Here is a 26,416-nt window from a genome sequence, read left to right on the forward strand (position 1 = left end):
CATCACCTTACTGATCTTTATTATCAAGTGTACATGTATGCCTGGGTCAAAAAAGTATACATGTCTGCTTGGGTCAAAAGGAATATAAATAAAATTAAAAGGGTCTTGTTTAACTTAAAGGACTTTGTCTCTTCTCTTATTTTGTTTTTGTTTTCTGTCTGTCCATGTCTTTTGTCTGAGATTCATCCTGCCCAGTCAGGCTTGGGATCAGTCTGTTACTGCTTCATGCATCGACATGTTCTCTGTGTGTGTGTGTGTGTGTGTGTGTGTGTGTGTGTGTGTGTTGGGGAGGGGGATATATGCATGTGAGTGAGTGTGTGCATGCACAAGCACTATATATGATACATATTCATTACATATATGGATATATAGATGTCTACAAATCCTACAGTAATTTATATACAATTTTGATTCATGTTTTTACCTTTTGTTAATGAAATATCCCCAACTCCCCCAAATTCCTTGTGACCCTGATAGTGATAAACCTGGTCATAAAGACCTATTTCTATTAGGTTCAATTCCAATCTGTACTGCCAGTTCACAGGAGACAGTTTATCAGTGTTAATGTTAGAACAGTTGTGATGAGGCCTGTTTTTTTGTGTGTTTTGAAGTGATTCTGTGTGGAAGGTGTGTGTGTGTGTGTGTGTGTGTGACTGATGATTGTATTTTTAATACTCCTTGTCCATACCAAATTTTTGTATTCAATGGCAATGAAGAGTCTTGAAGAGGGGACAGCGTAGTGCTGCTGTGTCACTCACTGGTGTTCACCTATGCCTGTTCTGAGTCAGCATACATGGGGAAACAATATTCCAGACTCTCCATCGAGGACAATTACTGCTTTAGTGTTCAGTTCCTTCTCTGATCTGTGGCCTCATAATGGCACTAAATTGACAGATCTCCCTTTGGGATTTTGGCACTAAAAGTTTGGCAGATAAACCCAGGTATGGGAGATTTGGGATGAACAGTGCAGGGTATTCAATGTCAGTAAAATGGTACTGATGAAGGGACAGAAATAACCCCCCAAAAAAACAAAACAGCTTAGTGCTGGAGCCCGAGTGAGTGAGTGGCCCCTCCAGCCTTGAGCAGTGGAGTTAATTTTAATGACCAAATGGCTGATGCACTTAAGGTCAAGTTGTTCAAGCTGGGTTCTTTATTTAGTGAAGGTTGTGTTGTTCGAGTGGTTCAGTCTTGAAACTCCTCCCCCCCCCCCCACACCCACCCCACCTCAGTTCCCCCTTTTGTTTCCTCCCCTCTGACCCCTCATAGTGTGGAGCACCAGCATGTTCTGCCCAGTGACTGTGTCCAGCATGAATCTGCTGACACCAAGGACTTGAGGCACTGCTCACCACACAACCTGAAGTGAAGGGAATGTTAAACTCAGCTCACCATGAGAGCAGTCAGCCGTGGCTGAATGGCCACAGATTCTGAGACAGTTTTCCACACTGTTTTTAATGACCAAATGGCTGATGCACTTAAGGTCAAGTTGTTCAAGCTGGGTTCTTTATTTAGTGAAGGTTGTGTTGTTCGAGTGGGTCAGTCTTGAAACTCCCTTCCCTGCCTCTTCCTTTTCTTTAGTTTCTCCAGTTTTAGAGTTATGCGTGCATGAGAATGACTGGTGCGAAAGCGCTTAGATTTGTCTGTGCACAAGATTCAGCGCTATATAAGTACCATTATTATTATTATTATTACTGTGTTATGTTTTTGTGATAGTGGATGGGGATGGTGTTACTGCTGTGGAGATTTATAGGTTGGAGACTGCATGACAAGGCTGCACTCTATGCTTCGTTTTTTATAACTGTATATCAGTGTCAACAGAAAAAATACAGAGCAATATCCACAGTTTTCACCCTCCAGACAGAATGAGTAGTGTTCACTAGGAGTGAATGTTCCTTCTGCCAATCACACAGAAGAGTGGAGGGGAACAAATGTGGATATAATCAAATACAGACATTTGTGTTGGTCAGAAAATCTGAGCAACAATCCTAAAGACGTCAGTTTTCCCATTAGTTAAAGCTCATAGCATGCTCAGCTCTGAGCAGGAGCCTGCCATAGGCAGAAAAATCCCACAGCTTTTATTCTGCCTCTGATGGGGTTCAAACCCCAAGATTTTAATGAGAACAGAAATTGACATTTTCTGACAGTGGCAGGAAAAACTTTATTTCATTCTGTCTTTGTGGGAGGGGAGGGTGAGTGGGTAGTGGGGTTGGTAAAAAAAAAAGAAAAAAAAGAAGGAAAACCCGGGTAGCTTTATGGTAAAATCAGACATGAAGAAAATTAAAACTTGCTTCCGAATCAGTTTTTTTTTTGTGTGTGTGTGTGTGTTTTTTGTTTTTGTTTTTTTAACTCTCCAATGATCAGTACTGACACCCCAAACCCCACCAAGAGTCTGAAAGAAAAATGTGGACGGTCTGCATTCCACTTCCTTGTACATAGATGTGTTTTCATTCGCACTTTGGCAACCTGTAAATAGATATGTTTTCATTGGCACTTTGCCAGCCTTTCACATTTATATATCTATAACATACACACACACACACACTGTCTGACAATGGTGCACCATCCACCAGAGTGGTAAACAACTGTGTAATCGACACAGCTAAAGTGAAATCTGGAAAATGTTGATCAAACTCGTCGCGATACATTGCGTGTGGTGAAGTTATTTGTAGTACTTGCTGGAATACAGGGAGAGGAACGAAAATGGGTTGCTGTGCTTGTAAAAGAAGTAGAATTTCAGCATCTAATGATGACTCGGACAACTGTTCCACAAGGCCAAGAACGGACGGCATATCAGCTGGAATGGCAGGCTCACTTCTGCTGCTTGCAGACCCAAATAAATGCAGAACTGCTGCTGTTCAAGAAGTCCCTCACACTGACACAGTTGTTTCTCCGCTTGGAGACCCACCAAATAACAGTGCTTCAACCACCTTGCAGGAAGTTTCTCACACTGACACAGTTGTTTCTCCGCTTGGAGACCCACCAAATAACAGTGCTTCAACCACCTTGCAGGAAGTTTCTCACACTGACACAGTTATTTCGCCAAGAGGTAAAACGTTGAGAAGCATTGCTTGGCCTGTGATAGAGAAGAAGATTCACCCCAATACCCAACACACGGCTGTAATAGTGGTATTGCGGTTTCGTTTTAACAGGTTCAGAATGTCGGCAAGCTGGATGACGGCTGTGTCCACATTTCTTCCCCTCCTCTGTGCAACTGGCGGTGTGAACGTCACGGACGTTATATAATTTATTTGGCAAGCAAAATCTGTTCGATAAAAGAGAGGAGCCCACAATGAAGGTCCATTGCCGTCCAGAGTGGATGTCATTCTGTCTTGAACGAGACCAGTACATTCAAAGGTTTTGCCACGGTCTCTTTCTCTTCAAGTGGAAGACATCTTTATTCTTCTTGATAGTATATTTCGATTAATATTTGATTTTTAAAACAATTTTTGAAAGCAATTGTATAGCGTAAATGAATCAGCCCGCACGACGAACATTGACGCTTGCTTAAAACCGAAACTAGCGTAGTCGCCTGTTTGCCTAGTGCGTTACTTCTTGAAAATAAAATGAAATGAAGAGTGCAAAAACAACAACAAAACACCTACCGCTTGAGCCCAAGAAAGACATCTAACGTCGCGGCTATCACTTGCGCAATGTGTGGCCTTTTCTTCGGTCAGCCAGCAGACGTGGTGGGTCTCATCGCTCAGCTTTTGCACACAGCTGAAAGCTCACAGCCACATTCCCACCACCCCCACCAACCCCATCCTCCCCCACCCCTTCCCTTCGTCCCCCACCTTTGTCTCACCCTCATCCCCACCCTTCCTCCCCTTCCCCACGCCTCAACTCCCACCCGCAGGCGATGAACGGTTTTCGTGGTAGCGAGGTTCAACTGCCGAGGCAAGCAAAAAAAAAAAACAAAAAAAATCGCAAATAGAATTTTTTTTTTAATCAAAACTATATGTTGTAAAACTAAACATTTTTGATTAAAACCTACATTTTTCTGTATTTGTAATTTGCGAGGTTTGGCTTGTGTGTTTTTTTTTCAATTGGTTTTTCACTTCTGGGTGAGTGAGAAACAGGAGAGTCACGTGTCACAGCTTTGGTCAGCTGTTGGGTGATGGGTGGCGCATTGAGTAAGACCTACCCCACCAGTTCCGTTGCGATTTCTCGTGCCTCCGATGTGTTGTAGCTTTGTTACCGCGAAGACCGGCCGGCTTGAACTGGATATCTTGTTTGACGCGGGCCACATGTACGCAGAAGAAAGGTAAGGTGTTTGTGTGCAGGCATGGAGGTGTTTGTGGATGTGCATGGAGTGCGAGATTGTTAGTTCCGATTCTTGTTCGGGACCAACGAAGTGTGCTGTACACAAAAACTTAGAAAAAAATAATTTTTCAGGCAGTGTACATGGCCCTTGTGGAGCTGTAGTGTACGCGTGTTTCTTGTGTTTCAGTTTCTCACTTTCCGTTTGTTTTTTTGTTTGTTTTCTCTCTCTCTCTCTCTCTCTCTCTCTCTCTCTCTCTCTCTGTGCCTATCTTTGTCACTGTCTGTCCCACCACTCTCTTTCAGTTCTTTTCTCCGGTCCTTTCACTCTGCTTCTTTGTCCACTTCTCACAGTCTCCACCCCCAACTTCCCAACTTTGACCATACAGTATGGGGGAAGATCATACAGACATTCTAAGTAAGAAACATGTGTTCATCTGATAAGATTGGGAATTTCATTCTGTCATTTTCCACTGTGGATAGTCCCACAGATCAGAGATATTCAGGTAGGAGACTGAAGCCCGTGCAGTTCTGCATGACTCGTACAAATGTTAAGACTTGAGCAAACTGGACTATTTTTAAACTTTGAATTTGAAGCCAAATTAATCACCTTTGTGTGTGTGTGTGTGTGCTGCAGTAAATCTGAGTGATGAGGATGTGAATCTTTCAGTCAATGCATAAATGATGGAGTGGCTGAAAATAGATCATTGTCTCTAGTATCAGGATGTTCATGTCTCTCCCAAACTGACGTGGCAGAGATGAAATGACAAAACAAAAGCTTTCATTGGTCAATCTGGTATATAAATTAACTGCGCAGACACGTATTCACTATTTATTACGGATCTTTTGAATATCATACATCCATGAAAACTATTTGCTTTGTAATAGATATAACTTTTTTCTGTTTAGCTTGCTTGAAAGAGTGAAAGAGAGGCAGTATGCTTTTTTTTTTCTTTTCTTTTTTTTAAAATCACTTGTTCTCCCCAGGGAGAGCGCGTTGCTACACTACAGCACCACCCATTTTGTTGTATTTTTTCCTGTGTGCAGTTTTTTTATTTGTTTTTTCCTATCGAAGTGGATTTTTCTACAGAAGTTTGCCAGGAACAACCCTTTTGTTGCCGTGTGTTCTTTTACATGCGCTAAGTGCATACTGCACACGGGACCTCAGTTTATTGTCTCATCCGAATGACTAGTGTCCAGACCACCACTCAAGGTCTAGAGGAGGGGGAGAAAATATCAGCGGCTGAGCCGTGATTCGAACCAGAGCACACAGATTCTCTGGCTTCCTAGGTGGACGCATTACCTCTAGGCCATCACTCCACTGATGTGAATGTAAGAACATGAAAACTGTTTTAAATGAGACAATTTCTTTTGCCAAAGCAATGCCTGGGTGCAGGGCTCAATGAGTAAAAATGCTGTGCATTTATTGATTATAATGTATTATATGGGTTTATCAGTGTTTTTGTCATTTGCCATCAGTGTTGAAACTTTTCATGACTTCCTTTTCAGACACAACACAGAGTGAAACATCCACTGCTGTCGTAGACTTTACATTATTAATCAACAAATCCTGAATCAGCCAGAAAGATGGAGGACGTGAACAACCGAGTAGAGGAAGAACACTCGCCAGAAAACGCGATGGAAGTGGAAGAGAGTTTGACATCAGACACTGCCGCCAGTGTTCCTGCATCATCAGAAGCTTCTAGCTCCAGTTGCACAACAAAGGAGAAGAAGGAGGACAAAGACCACGCAAATGGTGATGCTGAGATGAAATCACCTTCCTGTCCTCCTCAGCCGAACGAAGAAAACAAAGATACTGCACCCGAAAACAGTGTTGTGAAAACTGAGCGCAAAAAGCGCCGTTCAGATGAAGGGGTGGATGAAAAAGACAGCCAGGGTGACGACGGCGCCAGTAATGTAGACTCTCAATCCAGTGCTTCCAAAAAGCCAAACATGAAAAGGACAAGGGCTGGGGATGGTAGGAGGAACAGAAAGTCGAGGGGCAGTGGGGCATCATCGGTCCCTAGCAGAGCAAGGAATGGGAAACAGGGCTACAGGCTGTCAGATGGAGCAGCATCGTCAAATGGTCAGGTGTTGTCACAAGGTGAGTTGCTGTCAGCAGTATTTTTTTTTTTTTAATTCATTTTTATAGCTGTTTATACATTGTTGTTATTAATGTGTCATTATGGGCCATATAAAGTTTAGCACTATGTTTTAAACATTTTGTTTGATATTGTTTTCTGACATTATAGTTTTAAGAAAAGATATGTATACATTTGTCTCTTCCTTTTTCTATTATTTGTCTGTGATTATATTTCTCTCTGTCTGTCTCTGTCTCTAAGTCTCTGTCTCTGTCTCTCTCTCTCTCTCTATATATATATATATATATATATGTGTGTGTGTGTGTGTATGTGTGTTTTTGTGTGTGTGACTTTTCCTTTCTTCTTCTTTCCCTCTCTTTCTGCATGTATGTGTGTGTATAGTTGTCATATAGAGTGTCATCATAGGATGAGGTAGCAGCAAATTATGATGGATGCAAAATATACATGCACATTGCCATTATGGGTGTTCTTACAAGTTTTGAACCTGAAGACTTTAATCAGAAATATCAGCATCATGTTTTATTTCATTTTTCACAGAGGAAATGCGGATGAAGAGACTTGCCATGCTGGGTGTTTTATCAAGCGGCAGCAACAGCAGTGGTGCCAGCCCTTCTGCAGCCAGTAGTGGCACTTCCAGTGCAACCAGCATCAACACTTCCTCTGCTAGCTCAACCATGTGTGACACTTCAAGTGCAAATGGGAATAATATTTCATGTGCAACCCTGGGTAACACTTCCTCTGCAGCCAATGGTAGCATTTCCATTGCACCCAGCAGCGGTGGTACTTGTTCTCAGAACAGCAGCAGCAAGACACTTTCTGGGGACCAAGTATCATCGGGATCTGTGGAAATGACTGAGGAAAGAAAAAGTATTGTGCCAGCTTTTCATTGCCCCCACCCCCACCCCCCACCCCCTTCTCTCTCTCTCTACTGGCTCTCTCTGCCAGTTTTTGTTGAGATGAATCCTTTCTTTGAAGTGTTGTCCATTCTGCCATTAACCATTGCCTGAGAGTCTTGGAAGTTAAGTTTACTGGTTGGTTGTCAAGTACGTAGGTGGTGATAATTTAAAAAAAAAAAAAAAGTACTTGTTGTGCATCATTTAGTTTTGTGGAAAGGATGAGCATTGTGTTGAAAAATGTTTGGGTCACTTGCCAGTCTGCATCTTTTAATGTATGATTTGAATGTTGAATTTCTCTTGTGTTGAAAAATATTTGATGCTTTATTTTAACTCTGTATCCTTTTGATACTGGTCACTTTTTTGTATACCTTTTTTGCTGTGTTCATTTCTTTGGATTATTCATCTTAAAGATCAAGGAAGAGTTTTACACATGGTATCACCATGTGTGTGTGAGAGAGCGTCTTTGTGTCGTATTCATACATATTTCTGTCTGTATGCCCATAGCTGGAAAAAAAAAAGTACCGGTAATTAGCTTTTGTTAGTAATGTCGTGTGTGTAATGTTTATCATAAAGCGCTTTCAGCTTCATCTTTAGAAGGAAAGCGCATAACAAGTTTCCATTATTATTATCATTATTATTGTTGCAATTAAGAACTGTGATCTTGTCTAGATAATTAATTTTCATCTGCCAGAAATGGGGATTTCTGTATTACCTTTTTTTTTTTTTAATATGGTGTATGTAAGATGATTATGATTACATCTATTTCGGTGGCAATGTGAAAATTAATGAAAAGGCTGGTGTAAAAATATAGTATCTGTGTCACTTCCAGAACAAATTATTCAAAAGAGAGAGGCGTGGCTGAACCGATTGGCTAACAACCAGCGGAAGAAAGATCCAGAAGATGACCAAAACTCCCCGAATGCAAAACAGCCGCCATCTTCAAGCTCACCTGCAGCATGCTACTCCCCCAAGCCTGCAGAGAAGGTGAAAGACTGTGCAGCAGTGTCCCCCATGTCTAAGAAACTGGCAGCAGATCTGACCATTTCTTCCAAAGCAGATGCCACTGGGGATAAGAGTGGAGGTCCCAGCACACAGTCAGACAAAAGCCTTAATGATTTATCCAGCCCAAAATCCGTTCCTCATGATTCTGGTGAACCGTCTCCCAAGCTGTCTAATTCTTCAGTTCAGCCATCTTCAAAGGCTTCAGAGAAAGCGGACACACCTGAAGAGTTGGGACAAGGTTCTGGAAACAGACCTGTGTCCCAGAGTTCTGCAAGTGTTTTAGCTTCTGAAGCCCCTCTTCCACCGCCTCCGGAGAAGACGACTGACGTGGAGAAACTGAAGGGATTCTTGGAAAAAGTGTTCAGCTGCTCTCTGACCCTGACAGACGACGTCCCCAAGATGCGTTTCTGCGGCGGAAGGATGCGGATCCCCCCCAGAGACTTCCCCACCTCCTTGGTGGATGTGGAGGGCAAGATGAAAGTGCTGGTTCACCAGGCCTTCGACAAGCAAGTCAACAAGGTAGGTCAGCTTCTGTTCATGGATCAGAACCAGTGGGTATTTTGTTTGTTAGTTTTCAGAAAGTTCAGGGGAGTGGGAAGGGGGTCAGAGGAAGTTTTACAGATTTCATCTGTGGATGGTGATGAGGATTAGAACAAGTAGTATGTAATGTGTCATTGCAAGATTTGAATATTTGTACTTTTTCACTTTGACACTGTGTGTGTGTCTGTGCATGTTTGCTGAGGTGTTTGCTCTACATCAACAACAAAGACAAAAACAGCAGCATTAATAACAAGTACAAACTTGAAATGGGGGAACGCAGATGACCCTGCATGCCTACTCTGCCATGGCAAACAAACAGTAGAACATGTCCTCAGCTCATGCAATGTGGCGTTGAGCCAAGGACAGTACACACGGAGGCACAACGAGTGCTAAGTGGTTAGCACTGTCCAAGGAGCACCCACACCACCAGAAGTTCCAGTAGAGTGCCGCTCTGCAGAACACAATAAAGTCTGGCCAGGAACAGCTGTAGCATGCAAAGCATGGAATTGAACGTGGGCTGCTTGATGGTGCCAAAGAATGGGAATGCACAGTTGACCTACCAGAGGGGAAGAAACACCCGGAAATCATCAGCAAGAGCAGCATGAGACCTGACATAGTACTCCACTCAAGGCAATGAAACAGGCGATTCTTATTGAGCTCACTGTGCCATATGAAAGCAGAATGGAGGCAGCCCACATCTACAAGACCAAGAAGTATGCTGGTCTAGCCAGCATCCTGAGCGAATCTGGCTTCCAAGCCAAAGTCCTCGCCGTTGAGATTGGTGCAAGAGGGTTTGTGAGCGCATCTGCCTACGGTCTCATGAAACGGTTTTCGGTTTCTAGCACAGAGAGGACATGGTTTCTCAAGGCAATGGTAGAAGCAGCAGAAAAGAGTTCCAGCTGGATCTGGTCAAGGAGGAATGAAAGTAAACTTCAAAAGGATTAAATTTCCCTACTCAAACTAGGCATATGATAGCTCAGAAAAGGTGACTCAGTCCTGAAGTGGCGACCACCCTGGAGGCGTGGGTTTGAACCTGCTGAGGACCAGGAAAAGAAAAGAAAAAAAAGGCGGCAGTGCAAGGGCATACAGGAGTCATGACCTGGGTGTGGCCCGGCCCCCTTAGAGTGTAAGGAGTTAAGGACCAAAACACTTGACTGATGGGGGCTTCTCTTAAGACCTTATACTGTCCAGCTCTCCCTAGAGTTTCTAATCACCAATGATAATAATGATAAAATGTATGCATATAGTGCAAAATCTTGTGTAAAGACAAATCAAAGCGCTCTCACACCAGACATTTATATGTATGAATAACTCTGAATCAGATGGATAAAAGACAGAATGTTTTATACAAATACATGCAGATAGAGCAATAGAGAAAATGTAGAGAGAAAGAAGATGGATAGAGAGGAGCTGTTCAGAAAGAGGTAGACCTGTCTTAATTTAAGGCTGTAACTTGAAAGAGTTGAAAACAGAAATATAATGAAGATTTGAAGAGATTTTATTTAGACTATTCATATTAGTAATTTAGTATCAGTTAACTTTGTCATTGATTTTGTTCATTTCTTTTTCCATCAGGTGAAGTTTTCAGTCAATACGTACAACATGTGTGAATCCTCGGGAAGCGACTTCCACGATAAACTGGTGGATGCTACAATGACCGTCATCATGAGGGAAGCTGTCAACACAGTGCTCTCCCATTTCCAGGAAGGTGAGTTTGAAAAAATATTTTTTAATGAATGTTGTTTGTTGAAAGTTCAGAAACGGTGAAATGATTATTCATCTTCTGTCCATGAATTACTCTAGCTTTGTGCCTTTTTGTCTTTTATTGCACTCTTCTGTGCTGCCTGTAAGTGTAAGCAAATTACAATTTTGAGAGCATTTGAAGTACAAAGTTTAGAAGCAGTAGTATCAGAAAGCATTTTTGAAAAAAATGACTGCACACTATGTTTAGTGTCATTTTATTACTGTACCATGTCAAAGTGATGTAAACTAGGACTGTTGGTTTGCTCTATTTGGCCAAAATTTGTGGCAGCTCAGTGATAAGACATCTTGCTATTAGTCTGCCGTCTGCTAGCCAATCAAATGCCATTTCTGGCTGGAGCTGAATACTCATTCACAATGACCACCATTTACAGAGATATGTCCATTATCTTGTTGCTGTGTCTTTGCAAATAAATAGCTCCAGCCAGAAATGGCGTTTGATTGGCCAGCAGATGGCAGACTAATAGTGGGATGTCTTCAATGAGTTGCCGTGAATTTGGCTAAATAAAGCAAACCAATAGGCCTAGTTTGCACCACTTTGATTTGGTAAATATTTTTGAGGGATTGGCTAGCAGATGGCAGTCTAATAGCAAGACGTCTTATCACTAAGTTGCCATGAATTTTGGCCAAATAGTGCAAACAAATAGGCCTAGTTTGCATCAGTTTGACATGATAAGTTTTTAATACTATATTGGAGGAAACTGGAAGAAAAATACATACTCCCCATTTTTGTGCAAGTGATTTCACACAGGCACATGGGGGTCCCACATGACTGCAAGAAAGACATGGAGTCCACAAATACCAAAGTAAAAGATTCACTGACTCCATTCCATCTCGGACAGAATGCAGATTTCTTTGTTATCTGTAAAACAAAAGAGAAATTAATGTGTAATGTATGGTGCATGATGTATGGATGAGAATCACGATTATTTGATGTGAATACATATTAAAAGACATAAGATACTCAAATGCAAAGTTGACATAAACCTCACACACAATCATCATAAACATGAGATATTTTCTTGTGAAAAAAATCGGCACCAGCAAGAAGGCTGACAGCTTCCAGCGACAGATTGTTGCTGAAGTGACGATGTGCCAGATGATGGCAGAACTCAACTTTACTCTTTTTTAATGCATCATTGTATATACCCATGATTAGTATTTTGTTTGCCTCAGGTTACTACTTTTGGCTGTTCCTATTGCTTATTGCACAGATGTAAACAGGCCTGGACATCATGAGACAGAATTATAAAGAGATGCAGTGAATATATGTGTGTGTTTATGTATGCGCTTTAAGATCTTTTGGTGTCAACCTCAGTATATTATATGTAGATCGATCTGAATGTAATTTGTTTTGTGTTGCAGAGAGTAAAAATAACAGCATTTCTGACTCTGGATTGTGGGACTCCAATGATGGAGACTTCGAACTGGTTAGTGAGTTGTGTCATGAGTCATATGCTCACCGCGCGCGTGTGTGTGTCCCTATGTGTGTATGTGTGTGTGCATGCACATGCATATTCATGTAAAGCATCAGTGAGAAAGATTAACAGTGAAGGCTTGATAAGAAAAAGTAGAATGTTTAGACCTGATCTGATTAAAAGTGTGGCAAGATTCAATTAGCTTGGTGGTTTAGAATTTAGACCTCACCTCCAGTGTTATATTCAGTGTCATTTTATAAGCGCACATGAATGACCTTCAAGTTCTTTGTCTGCAACTTTTTAACAAATAGACTTATATAGTCTTTGTATGCACTTACTCTGTCCTGGTTGGAAGGGCTATAAATATAAGCAGTAATAATGAATGATAATACATTCTTTTGCACAACATTTTAACAAAATGTCATCAGTCTGTATTTGAGTTGGGTTTGCAAGTCCAAACCAGTTTTTGTACTCTGATTTCACTTTTTTGTTGTTGTTGATGTCATTACCATTAATGTGAAACCAGTATATTTTCACGCAAGTACAAACCATAACTTCTGGACTTAAGCCAACAAGTATTCATTCTTTTGGATACTCCCCTGGCTCCCCCTCATACACACACACACACACACACTCACACACTCACACACACACACACACACACACACACACACACACACACACACTCTCACACACACACACACACACACACACACACACACACACACACACACACACACTCTCACACACACACACACCTAACACAAACAAAAAGATTTTGGTAACTTTACTTCCAGTCCAGGGGAGCCAGACACACACACACACACACACACACACACACACACACATACATACAGACACACCAAAATAACCACAGTCAAAAAGATTTTGGCAATTTACTTGCTCTGTTCCAGTCCAAGAGAGTGAAAGAGAGATTGTGTAAATGTGTGCGTGTGAAATGCAGTTCATGGTAACTCAAAATGTTTATGATTCGCTGCACATGCTGATAACTATTTTGGTACGTACTGGTTTCACTGAAGCACATGCAGTCAGTATTTTTTTTTTTTAATCATATTTTAATTTAATTTAATTTTATTTTATTTTATTTTTGTTCTTCAGAACGTATACCAGTACGAGACGTACAATTTTCTGCCCCGTCTGATCAACAACTCGAGTGACGGGGTGAACATCTCCCCCTCCCTGCTGTCCCGGATGCTGAGTCACGACAAAGCTGACCTCATGGTGTCCAGTCTGCTGCACGCCGGGGGGGCACGTTTCCTCGCTTCCAAGAGGTGAAATAAACAAAACAAAACAGACAAAGCAAGAAATCTGACAGTTTACCAAGCAAGTGCTTATTCCTCAGAACTTGCTCCAGACAAACCACAGTAATAAACAGATCTGCTGTGATAAACCCAGCACTTGCACAGAAATGGTTTTATTAACTTTTTACACTGCCAAGTTTCTGTTTGAAAAACACTAAAAAGATTGTTGTTGTTGTTAGGTGTTGAGTGATTTCATGGCAAAAATTAGAAATAATTCCTGGGGACCAAGATAAACCTGAAGGCAGCAGGTTAAAGAGAATATCACATTGTGCTTTAAAAAAATATTTTGTAGTATCCAAACTTATACTCTAAAAGTAACACTTGAAGAATGTTGAAACATACATGGTGAATGAGAAAGCAATCATAATATTTTGCCTATAATATGATTATTACTTACAAATCATAACTCTTAAAAGACTCTTCCCATTCAGAAGTTTTAACTCACTCAGTACGGCCAGTCCTCTCTTCCCCTCTACACAGACCCCTCGGATGTCCAGTGGGTGTCTGAATGACCCAACCTTTAGCTTCTGTCGTCAGAATTGTGGTATTCTTTGTCAACATTCACCTCTTCAGTATAAGAGCCTTCCACTTGCAATATTTTGATGATGGTAATTGGGGTGAAACGCTGTTAACGTCGTCTCTTTCGCCGTTCATATGGAGAGAGTTAATGATATAGAAACATTGTAACACAAAACTAAACAGAAAGTGACATGTTCTTTTGTATTGCGATTCACTTCCTGTTGTGAGTACACCAATTTGAAAAAACACACCTTTTTTCTTTTAAGCCTCAGCTGTATGCAAGTTCACAGAACATTTGATGTTTCTTTTCTAAATTAAACATGCGCATGCGCGCGCGTGCGCACACACACACACACACACACATACACTCGCTCACACACAGAACCATTCACATTTCTCTGTCAGCATGTCAATGGACAATTCTTTTGTGGTGATTAGAGTTTCACAGTTGCTTACATTTGTCTTTTTATCATCATCATCATCATTATTTTGGTGGGTTTTTTTTTTGACTCACTTGTGTAAACAAAGTGAGTCTATGTTTTAACCCGGTGTTCGGTTGTCTGTGTGTGTGTCTGTGTGTCCGTGGTAAACTTTAACATTGACATTTTCTCTGCAAATACTTTGTCAGTTGACACCAAATTAGGCATAAAAATAGGAAAAATTCAGTTCTTTCCAGTCATCTTGTTTAAAACAATATTGCACCTCTGGGATGGGCACAAAAAAATAAAAAATGAAGCCTAATTATATGCAAACTGTGTTTACTGTTATATTTATATTTTTTGTATTCCCTAAACTTGGCACTTTGTTCTGATATTCTGTCCCAACAACAAGAGCAGTCATTATTATCATTTTTTGTTCAAACAGGAACTTCTTTTGCTAAGCATGGAAGTTTTATTTATTTTGAAAACGTTTTGGTGCAGACAGTAAAAAAGGGAAATTACTCTGTAATTAATGCTAGGGGACTTAATTCGAATCTGGTTAGGACTTTTTTTCTTTCTTTTTTTTTTAACGCGAAGCTTTATAATAACAAATACAGAACACATTTTAACGATTAGATTTTTTTTTAAAGTGTGTCACAAGTGAGTCTTGAAGGCCTTGCCTCTCTTGTTAAAATTTTTTTTTAGTGCATTGGTGAGTGTTGCTTGCTGTTTCGTACATGTGTCTGTCAATATCTCCTGCTCTCTCTTGTTTGTTTCCTGTGCTTCTGAGTGTGCTTGCTTACATTCACTTATTATTTTTTTGACTGATGAAGATGAACCTTTTTGTTTTGTTGACAACTGAATTTCAGGCTGGATGAAATGTTGCTGAGTGAGATGGTCTCCCTTGAAGCCTTGGAAGTGCTGATGTCTGATGTGAGTCTGTTTGAAGTTTACAGTTCTTCCCCTTTCACATCTGCTGCCATCATGCTGCACTTCCTCTTCTCTTTTCCTTCTCTTCTCCACCCCGCTCCCCCTCCCCACTCCTCCTGCCAACACCCTCCAAACTACCTATCCTCCTCTGTGTGTGTATGGAGTCTGTGAGGAAGATGTGGTACAATTCCATTCAACTGAATATGCCAAACAGGTCCTTTATGAAGGACAAATGAGCGCAAACCCCCAAGCAAGCAAGAAAGCAAGCAAAAATATAGCAGGTCTTAGGAAAAAAAAAAAATGAATTTGTAATTCATAATGACTTGAATAATGTTTGAAAGGTGAGAGAAATACAGAGAAACAGACAGAGAATTTCTTGATATATTTTACAGATGTGACTCTTCTCTCACTCAGCCATTGCATTTGATATAATGAAGTGAAATACAGCATAAGTTTGAATTCAAATGGTTTAAAACCAAACAAAAGAATTTTAGGATGGTTCAGTCATTTTTTTGTTGTTATTAGGGCTTCTGGTACATGTAGCATATAAATATGTGTCCATGACATGTTGAAAACAAAAAGAATGCACAGCATATCAACTATACAGATCCCTGAGATGTTTTGAACATGCACAAAAAAAAAAAAGAGTAAGAATCCAATATGGGACCATCAGTATGGTGCTCGGAATGTCTGTAATGAAGAAGAATAATTTCCTTTCACTCCTCCTTGGCCCTTGATGACTAAGACAAGAAGGCATGTCTGCCTTTATATATGTGTAGCAATGCAGATTTGATAAGAATGTGCAGCATTGGAATGACGCAGTGAAGGAAGCCCAGACCCCCAAGATTTGTGGTAAAAGAGTCCCCGGATCTCCCCAAGATTTTTAACTTGTCAGGAACCCCTGTGTTGTTATTACTGATATGCTGTTGCTGTCATTATTTCTCTTTGTTGTTGTTTTATTATTCTTTCGTTTATTTGTCATGATTTTATTTTGTGAAGTGAATATTTTGACAGCCGTGTTATGTTTTCTCTGTTTCAGACACACTTTGTGGACTGCCTTGCTAAGGTTCTTGCCATGGAAACGGAAAATGCTGTCAAACATAGTCTGGTATGATTTTTACCACACTCTGACATTGATTTTTGTTTTGTTTTGTTTGTTGTTGTTTTTTGTCAAATATGGTAGCATGATCACATAAGGATATCGATATGTCTCAGTTATGGCATGTTGGACTGACACTGAGTCTGAACATGAAAGTACCACTTCTAAGTATTTCACATAGACTATGAACATTGAAGTATTAGTTCTTTTTGTTGCAAGCATACGGCCTTTTACAAGTAGACGAATTGGTTGCACACATTTCTGTGTTTATGGGCTGCAACTGCCATGTTCACTTGTATGTACCAGTTGGCTTTTTAGGCATATGAACATTTTTACTGTTCCATGTAGGCAGCCATAATCCTACAAGGGTGTGCATGCTGGATGTGTTCTTGTTTTCCTTACGCATGGAACACTGAAATGAAATTCGGGATCTTTAACTTGTGCATTTGATCTTCTCCATACATAAAACAATGGGCACATACAGGCACTATGGCAGGTCTACGTATCTGTTGACCTGGGAGATCAGAAAAAATCCTCACTGTTCATGCGCCTGGTGCCGTGACTGGGATTCAAACCCAGGACACTCAGATTGAAAAGCGAACACTTTAACCAATGGGCTGTTGCACCCCATCACCCATTCGTCTCATACACTCATTGAATCCTCTTCCCCCAACCCCTGAATCCCCATCCCAGGGAAAGAAAACTTGCATCTAGTTTCCAGTCATGTACCTTGTATGACCGTCCTAAAACCCTCTTGGCCGAGAAAGTGGGGATGTATCCTGGGCAAGACATTCTCTGCTGTAATCCAGTCCTGGCCCAGATAGTTGGGACAGCAGTTGCCTCCTCTTCTGTTCTGATGGTAATAGTCAGACATGACAAACTGTCATACATACATACCTTGTTATTTCGACCCTCTTCTGAAAAAAACAGCTCTGTCGCTGTTGCTGCCTGTCAGTCTGTGCTGTTCACTGGAATTGTATTACTCTTTTTGTCACAACAGATTTTTCTGTGTGAAATTTGGGCTGCTCTCCCCAGGGAGAGTGTGTTGCGACACTGAGAGCGCCACCCATTTGTTTGAATTTTTTTCTGTTTTCCTATCGAAGTGGATTTTTCTACAGAATTTTGCCAGGGACAACCCTTCTGCTAATTTTGGTTCTTTCACATGCTTTAAGTGCATACTGCATGGGACCTCAGTTTAATGTCTCATCCAAATGATTAACATCCAGACCACCACTCAAGGTGTAGTGGAGGAGGGAGAAAATACTGGCGACTGTGGGATTCGAACCAGTGCACTCAGATTCTCTAGCTGACTAAGCAGACGCTTTACCACTAGGCCAGATCTGCATTGGAATTGTTTCTGTGGCAGGGCAACTACTTCCAGGACCAGGCAGCACTGTCAGAACTGCTGAAGGTCAGCACCATACCAGGCAGCATCACGGGGCGCCAGAAGTACCAGCCGCCCCAGGCAGCCCTGGAACCTTTCCGCAGCATGCGTACCTTTCCTGATCTCAGCCGTGATGACATCAGCACTGCACAGGTGAGGGGCGCGCCATGTGGTCTGTGTCTTCTTCATTCGTGGGCTGCGACTCCACAAGTGCATGAGTGGGCTTTTGCGTGTTTGGCTGTTTTCACCCCTGCCGTATAGGCAGTCATACTCTGTTTTCGGGGAGGTGCATACCAGGTATGTTCTTGTTTCCATAACCCACATGACATGGATTACGGGATCTGAATGTGTGTATTTGATCTTCTGCATATGTATACACACAGAGAAGGTTCAGGCAATGACAGGTCTGTGCATCTGTTGACTCGAGAGATTGGAAAAATCTCCACCCTTTACCCACCAGGTGCCTTGACCGGATTTGAACCTGGGACACTCAGATTGCAAGTCCAAAGCTTTAAGTTTAACCACTTGGCTGTTGTGCCTGTCATGTGGTCTGTGTGATGGATGTGTGTCACAGTGATGGGCGATGAGGGGGTCAGGGTTCACACTGGGTCACAGAAGTCTGGAAAAGTCTTGGGGAAATGTGAGAATGATTTCCAGGGTTGGAAAAGTCATGGAAAAGATAATTATGTTTTGCTCTTCAGGGTCAGGAAAAGTCTGGGAATTTTCATTGAAACCATTGACCAGTACTATTCAGCTCAATACAGTTGTGCTGAGTGCATTTTTTAAAACCAACAAACCATAAATGATGGAAATAGAACACTGGTACCAGGATATCAGCCAGTCTCTGTCATAAACAGTGTAGGAGGCAGATTAAAAAAAAAAAAAAAATTCAGTATGGCTTTTTCTTTGGTATGGACATTTTTCTGTCTGATGCGGTAAAGGGTTTGAAGAAAAAAGTATGAATGTTTGGTCACATCTTTGAGAACCCTGGCAGTGGGGGGGTGGGGTCTTCTCCACAGATGTTATGAATAAATTTCTGTGGATCGGATTCATCCTGTAATAAATAATGACGGGTATAAATGTAATGATGATAAATAATGAAGGGGGTATTTATAATGTGCTCCTCCTGCTCAGCACAAGGACAGTCAACATGGAAAAGGGGGAAATGGTCACCAAACTTTACAGCATAGTGCACGTTAATGTTTGTGTGTGGATGGTTAAAAAAAAAACCCACGTTTTTTTGTTATTGTTATTTTTACTATTATTATTATTGTTATTTTATTTTCTTTTGATAAAAAAATGATCCAGAATAGCACCTACTGCTGCAGCAAAAATTAACATGACAGCATACAGATATGTTTGTGTTTGAGAGGTTTAAAGATAAAAGAAATTATTCATTAGAATTTTGTTGTTGTTATTATTATTTTTTTTTTTACTGTTTCATTATCTCTGTTTGATTTTGTGTTGACAGGTGATGATCCAGAAGGGCACCAGACGGCTGCAGCAGCTGGTGTTCTCGATTCTGCGTCGTGTGGTGAACAACAAGGCGACACGGGACGTGGTGCTGTCATGGCTGGCCACGCTGGTCAGTCTGAACGAACTGCGCACATCGTCTGTCCTGCAGGATAACAGTGACGTGCAGCCTGTCTGCTCCGATGGTGTGTGCTCACTTTGCTTGTTATGATGATAAGAAGATGACGACGACGACGAAAAACAAAACAAAACGATAATGGGCATTTATAATGCGCTCTACTTCTTAGCATATGCTAACAATCAGCATCAACATGGGGGGAAAAAATGGTTACAAAAATAAGATAAGATAAGAATAACTTTATTATCTTCAACTGGAGAAATTTGGTCAGGTGCATTATTACAACATAGACAAGTAAACAACATGGGGACCATAACTGTAAAAGTCAACAACAGCTTTTACAAATATTATGAAGATACAAATGTAAAGATACAAATCAGCACCATAGGGCACTGTAATTAAGACTGTCGGTGACAAAGCACTCACCCAACCCACCCATCGACACACCACACCCACACCACAGCCAAACCAACTTCCAACAACACCCACCTTCACCCCCACGCCCCCCACCCCACACACACCACCCCTCCCACACACACTGCCCCTCCCTCCCCCCACACACACAATTTGTGTGTGTGTGTGTGTGGCAGGAGGAGGGTGGCAGATTCATCAAGACGCTGGTCTGCCAGTACAGTGTCCATGAGGGTCTGGGTTTGAATCTCTTGCCCCCCGAAAACGGAGTGTGGCTGCCTACATGGCAGGGTAAAAACGGTCATACACGTAAAAGCCCACTCGTGTGCATATGAGTGAACATGGGAGTTGCAGCCCACGAACAAAGAAGAAGAAGAAGAAGAAGAATCTCTTGTCTCGCCCTTTTTCCCAAATGTGATTGGAAAATTAAACTGAGCGTCTTGTCATTCAGGTAAGACGATAAACCCAAGGTCCCTTGTGCAGCATGCACCTGGCTCAATGAAAAAGAACCCTTGGCAAATAGTTGTTGTGTGGCAAAATTCTGTAGAAGAAATCCACTCTGATACACAAAAGATATATAATTTTTATGCATACACTCCATATAGTTAATATGCACACACTCGAGGCCCTGCTAAGCATGTCGGGTTATGTTTGCTGGTCAGGCATCTTGCATACCAGATGTGGTGTAGGGTATATGGATTTGTCCAAATGTAGTGATGCCTTCTTGTGGAAACTGCTTGCTGGTGTGTGCAGAGTTCATGATGAACTGTTTGTGTGTGCAGGGTTCATGATGAACTGTTTGCCTGTGTGTGCAGGGTTCATGGTGAACTGTCTGTGTGTGCAGGGTTCATGGTGAACTATTTGTGTGTGTGTGTGTGTGCAGGGTTCATGGTGAACTGTTTGCGTGTGCAGGGTTCATGGTGAACTGTTTGTGTGTGTGTGTGCAGGGTTCATGGTGAATGTGTGTGCTGTGTTGCTGGAGCTGTACCTGCCCATTGGTCAGAGCGTGGAGAAGCTGGAGAGGGTGGACCTGGGATACTCCGCCTCCCCCGCCTGTCGCCTTGCCTACGACTTCCAGCCCTGTCTGGCCGGGGGACAGATTGGTCAGTGTTTTTTTGGGTTTTTTTATTTTGTTTTGTTTTGGTTTTTTTGCTGTTGTATGTTTGTTTGTTTGTTTGTTTCCTTTGTGCTCAGTTGTCGTCCACAGCACCCGTGGATCCTTTGCAGACTTTTTCAGGGGTGGTGGGGGCCTTAGAAAATAATATTTTCTGCAGAATTTTCGATTTAAAAAGAAAAATGTTTTTTTTTTTTTAATGGTATGAAATATTGTCATTGGGCTGAATTTAGCTGTATTGAAAATGAGGCTAGACAGTCACGCAAAAATAAATGTGAATTAAAAATAGGGGGTAAAATGATTGATTGATTGCTGTGGATACTTAACTATCCTCGGTCAGAGACCAAGCTCTAAGCACCTTCCTGGGTAGAGCCAACTGACAGCTGCCACTGGGCACTCATCATTCGTTTCCTGTGTCATTCATTCAGATTTCAGGCATGCACACATACACACGCAGACAAACTTGTAACATTTAACATTTTACGTGTATGACCGTTTTGTTTATTTACCCCACCAGCCATACTCTGCTTTCGGGGGTGTGCATGCTGGGTATGTTCTTGTTTCCATAACCCACCGAACGCTGACATGGATTACAGGATGTCTTTTGTGTGTGTATACACACAAAGGGGGTTCAGGCACTAGCAGGTCTGCACATATGTTGACCAGGGGGATTGGAAAAATCTCCACCTTTTACCCACCAAGTGCCACTGATATATATATATATATATAGAGAGAGAGAGAGAGAGAGAGAGAGAGAGATCTATTAACCCTTTTAACCCTTTGACTCCCAGTAATCTCTATTTTTAAAAAATCACAAAATCTAACCAGAAGAAATGCAGCAAACAAGAAGACATGACACTTGTACAGTGTGTTGGACGTTTCAGTGGGGAAGAAAGGGGGCCAGGGAGGGAGGCCAGGAGTGTTGCCGGCATCACTGCAGGGCCAGCACACCTTCATCACGGAGTGCTTCCACCTGACACAGCGCGCCCTCTCCGTCACCATCGTCCCAGCCATCAAACACTTCAACAAGATGCACAGGTAGATCCACAACAATATGCACAGGTAAGTTCACAAGATGCACAGGTAGGTCCACAACAAGACGAACAGGTAGGTTCACAAGAGGCACAGGTAGGTCCACAAAATGCACAGGTAGGTCCACAACAAGATACACAGGTAGGTTCACAACAAGATGAACAGGTAGGTTCACAAAATGCACAGGTAGGTCCACAACAATATGCACAGGTAAGTTCACAAGATGCACAGGTAGGTCCACAACAAGATGAACAGGTAGGTTCACAAGATGCACAGATAGGTCCACAAAATGCACAGGTAGGTCCACAACAAGATACACAGGTAGGTCCACAACAAGATGAACAGGTAGGTCCACAACAATATGCACAGGTAAGTTCACAAGATGCACAGGTAGGTCCACAACAAGATGAACAGGTAGGTTCACAAGATGAACAGGTAGGTCCACAAGATGCACAGGTAGGTCTACAAGAAGATGCACAGGTAGGTTCACAGAATGCACAGGTAGGTCCACAACAGTATGCACAGGTAGGTTCATAGCAAGATGCACAGGTAGGTCCACAACAAGATGCACAGGTAGGTTCATAGCAAGATGCACAAGTAGGTCCACAACAAGATGAACAGGTAGGTCCACAACAAGATGCACAAGTAGGTCCACAACAAGATGAACAGGTAGGTCCACAACAAGATGCACAAGTAGGTCCACAACAAGATGAACAGGTAGGTCCACAACAAGATGCACAAGTAGGTCCACAACAAGATGCACAGGTAGGTCCACAACAAGATGAACAGGTAGGTCCACAACAATATGCACAAGTAGGTCCACAACAAGATGCACAGGTAGGTCCACAACAAGACTATTTCTTTTTTTTGTCACAACAGATTTCTCTGTGTGAAATTCGGGCTGCTCTCCTCAGGGAGAGCGTGTGGCTATAATGAGAGCGCCACCCTTTTTTTTGTATTTTTTCCTGCGTGCAATTTTATTTGTTTTTCCTATCAAAGTGGATTTTTCTACAGAATTTTGCCAGGGACAACCCTTTTGTTGCCGTGGGTTTGTTTACATGCGGTAAGTGCATGTTGCACACAGGACCTCGGTTTATCGTCTCATCCGAATGACTAGCGTCCAGACCATCATTCAAGGTCTAGTGGAGGGGGAGAAAATATTGGCAACTTTACCGTAATTCGAACCAGTGCGCTCAGAATCTCGCTTTTTTAGGTGGACGCGTTACCTCTGTGCCATCACTCCACTGATGCACAGGTAGGTTCACAAGATGCACAGGTAGTTCCATCAGATGCACAGGTAGGTCCATAACAAGATGCACAGGTAGGTTGCTTTAAACAATGTTTTTTCAAAGAAACAAAATGCATTAAATGTGAAAGTGCAAAAACCATGGGAAGGACACCAAGCCTGGCTTTTTAAGCTGTGCCCAGTACAAGGCAAGTACACACAGAACTTATGCAGACATGTCAAAGGAACCAAAGTAAATGTGATCACATTGACATGTATTTTGTACAGACTGTACAGAAAGTTTGGTAAATCAAATATGAACCAAGATTCTATATTAAAGAGACACAAAATTACAAAGTATTATGTGAAAACAATGACAGTGAGAGTCATGGTGACAAATTGCTTACAGAAACTGCGTTCTTGAATCCTGTATTCTTATGAAGTTCATTTAGAGAGCTTCTGGTGCACCATCACATAATTGTTATAAAAGAATTCAGTGTTGCCCAGATTTCAAAATCAAATTGTGTACAACTGTACTGGTACGTTTTTAAATTTTTGTTTTCTTTTTCGTGTGTTGTTTTGCGTGTCCTGTTTATGGGGTGCACCGCCCATGTTCACTAGTGTATTGGTGAGCTAGCTGCTTGTGGGAGGGAGTAAGAAAGCGTTTGTTCTGCATGAGTCAAAATCTGGAGACACCAGTCCTGGAATTGTTGGTCATTGTGACAAGAGCATGGTGGCACAGAGAGGGGTCTTGGTGCCCCAGAATTTGAGACATTTTGTCTTCTCTATTTTGATGATAATGATGGTGATGATGATGATGCTGTGTAGTAGGTCCATTAAGGTTTAGGACTACTTGTCAAGGCTGTGCTCTTATGTTACATCCTGTTATCATCCAGGCATGAGAGATACAGACACTTGCAGTGTCAGTCAGGAAATTTGAGCACCACTCCCAGCGATGCGTCCATGAAGTGGACGACCATCAACTTCATGGTCCCAGTCTTCCCATTTGAGCCCAAATCACACTCATCTCTAGATAGGAGCCAGCAACTGGGCCGAAAAGCCTCACCTCTGGTGTGGTTCGAACCTGTGTCCTCCCAGTTTGTCTGTGATGCTAACTTCTTCCTCAGCGGCTTTTTTTTTTGTTTGTTTTGTTTTGGTTTTTCTTTTGGCTTACTTTGTTTCAGTATTTAAACATGCACTTTGGGTTAGTGGCTGTAAACTTTTCTTTTCAGTGTTAAAAATCAGCCACCTCCCCTCCCCATGTTAGAGGTACCACTATAGAGAGAAGTGTGCTAGCCGCAGTGTCTATTAATTGCCATTTGTTGATGTGTGCATTGCACTGTTGCAGTCACTTCAGCAGCCAGACGGAACAGCTGAAAGACGTAAACAAGGCCAAGGAGCAAGAAGTGCACAATCAGCATGTGGTATGTGCTTGTGTGGGTCTGTGTGTGAGTGTGCATGTGTGTGTGTGTGTGTGTCAGTGAGTGTGTATGTGTGTCAGTGTGTGTGTCAGTCAGTGTGTGCATTACTTATATCAGAATGTTTTTATCACATTCCCAAGTATTCCAGGGTCACAAGGAATGTGGAAGGGATGCCCCGATGGGTGATGGGGTGAATCCCGATGAAAGTGTGGGGGGGAGGTAGCACATGAAAATGTACAAACACAAATTAAGAATGCATCATGAATTACAAATACAACAGGAATTTAGTTAAACAGCTGTGATTATATAATATGATATGATATGATATAATATATAATAGTGTGCCAGTGAGTGTGTACCTGTCAACAGCTGGTGAATATGTCAGTTAGTGTGTATCTGTCAACAGCTGGTGAATGTGTCAGTGTACCTGTCAACAGCTGGTGAATATGTCAGTTAGTGTGTATCTGTCAACAGCTGGTGAATGTGTCAGTGTACCTGTCAACAGCTAGTGAATATGTCAGTTAGTGTGTATCTGTCAACAGCTGGTGAATGTGTCAGTGTACCTGTCAACAGCTAGTGAATATGTCAGTTAGTGTGTATCTGTCAACAGCTGGTGAATGTGTCAGTGTACCTGTCAACAGCTGGTGAATATGTCAGTTAGTGTGTACCTGTCAACAGCTGGTGAATGTGTCAGTGTGTATCTGTCAACAGCTGGTGAATATGTCAGTGAGTGAACCTGTCAACAGCTGGTGAATGTGTCAATCAGTGTGTATCTGTCAACAGCTGGTGAAAGTGTCAATTAGTGTGTATATGTCAACAGCTAGTGAATGTGTCAGTGTGTACCTGTCAACAGCTGGTGAGTGTGTCAGTCAGTGTGTATCTGTCAACAGCTGGTGAGTGTCAGTGTGTATCTGTCAACAGCTGGTGAAAGTGTCAATTAGTATCTGTCAACAGCTGTTGAATGTGTCAGTATGTACCTGTCAACAGCTGGTGAATGTGTCTGTCAGTGTGTACCTGTCAACAGCTGGTGAGTGTGTCAATCAGTGTGTATCTGTCAACAACTGGTGAGTGTGTCAGTCAGTGTGTATCTGTCAACAGCTGGTGAGTGTGTCAGTCAGTGTGTATCTGTCAACAGCTGGTGAGTGTGTCAGTCAGTGTGTATCTGTCAACAGCTGGTGAGTGTGGCGTGGGAGACGAGTCTGATGGACCCGGACCTGGTGTACAGCATCACCACGTTCTACATCAGTCAGGCCACCCTGCTGCTGAAGACGGTGAACAACATGACAGAGGTGAGGACAACCACCCGTCCACTGGAACCTTTCACCTCTGCCTGTTGGAGAAGAATAATGTAGTGCAAGGATACACTGTGACCCGTCCACTTTTAATGCTGAATAGGAATGTTATAAACCAGTATGTTGTATGGAAAACGACTAAAGGGACACCTCATGGGGACATGTTGGTTGTTAAATCAAATGTTATGAAGCTGTATTTTGTGTGGAACGACTAGGGGAAGCCTTATGGCGGTCATAATGGGAGCATGTATGTTATATCAAATGTTGTCAACCTGTATTTTGTATGGAAAGTGACCATGGGAAATTTAACAGGGAGTCATAATGAAAACATGTTGGTTGTGAAATCAGATGTTAAAAAGCTGTATTTTGTCTGGAAAATGACAGGGGAAGCCCAGGGAGGGTCATAATGGGAACATGTTTGTTATATCAAATGTTATAACCTGTATGTATGGAAAACGACAAGGGGAAATGTTACGGTGGGTCATAATGGGTATGTGTTAATGTTATTTTATTTTATTTTTTTATATAAAAATTAACTATTGACTATGAACATTTCAGCTCTTTTTGTGAGTAGATGATCTATTTAATCTTTTTTTGTGTGTGTGTAGGTGATCCATTGCATTTTTTTCTTTTTTCCAGTTTGTGTATATATGTGTATGTACGAAGCGTGTTCAAAAAGTATCC

At 41.9% G+C, this 26,416-nt stretch overlaps 1 protein-coding gene across 3 annotated transcripts in view; it reads left to right on the top strand.

Annotated features, from left to right (window-relative positions):
- Positions 1 to 26,416, top strand: part of LOC143280995 (uncharacterized) — a 55,066-nt gene that overhangs the window by 4,920 nt on the left and 23,730 nt on the right. The window contains exons 1-14 of one of the 3 annotated variants that reach the window (XM_076585852.1): positions 5,827 to 6,358; positions 6,894 to 7,223; positions 8,082 to 8,773; positions 10,370 to 10,502; positions 11,921 to 11,985; positions 13,093 to 13,265; positions 15,103 to 15,166; positions 16,203 to 16,271; positions 17,629 to 17,799; positions 19,118 to 19,304; positions 20,596 to 20,751; positions 21,647 to 21,800; positions 24,368 to 24,443; positions 25,613 to 25,729. In XM_076585852.1, coding sequence (XP_076441967.1) covers positions 5,842 to 6,358; positions 6,894 to 7,223; positions 8,082 to 8,773; positions 10,370 to 10,502; positions 11,921 to 11,985; positions 13,093 to 13,265; positions 15,103 to 15,166; positions 16,203 to 16,271; positions 17,629 to 17,799; positions 19,118 to 19,304; positions 20,596 to 20,751; positions 21,647 to 21,800; positions 24,368 to 24,443; positions 25,613 to 25,729 — 2,904 coding nt within the window. In that variant the 5' untranslated portion in view covers positions 5,827 to 5,841. Of the gene's footprint in view, positions 1 to 2,571; positions 3,044 to 5,826; positions 6,359 to 6,893; positions 7,224 to 8,081; positions 8,774 to 10,369; positions 10,503 to 11,920; positions 11,986 to 13,092; positions 13,266 to 15,102; positions 15,167 to 16,202; positions 16,272 to 17,628; positions 17,800 to 19,117; positions 19,305 to 20,595; positions 20,752 to 21,646; positions 21,801 to 24,367; positions 24,444 to 25,612; positions 25,730 to 26,416 lie in introns of those variants that run through there. The other 2 variants (XM_076585872.1, XM_076585862.1) reach the window with 2 other exon arrangements.

The sequence above is a fragment of the Babylonia areolata genome, chromosome 1, assembly GCF_041734735.1.
Source record: "Babylonia areolata isolate BAREFJ2019XMU chromosome 1, ASM4173473v1, whole genome shotgun sequence".
NCBI lineage: Eukaryota > Metazoa > Mollusca > Gastropoda > Neogastropoda > Buccinidae > Babylonia > Babylonia areolata.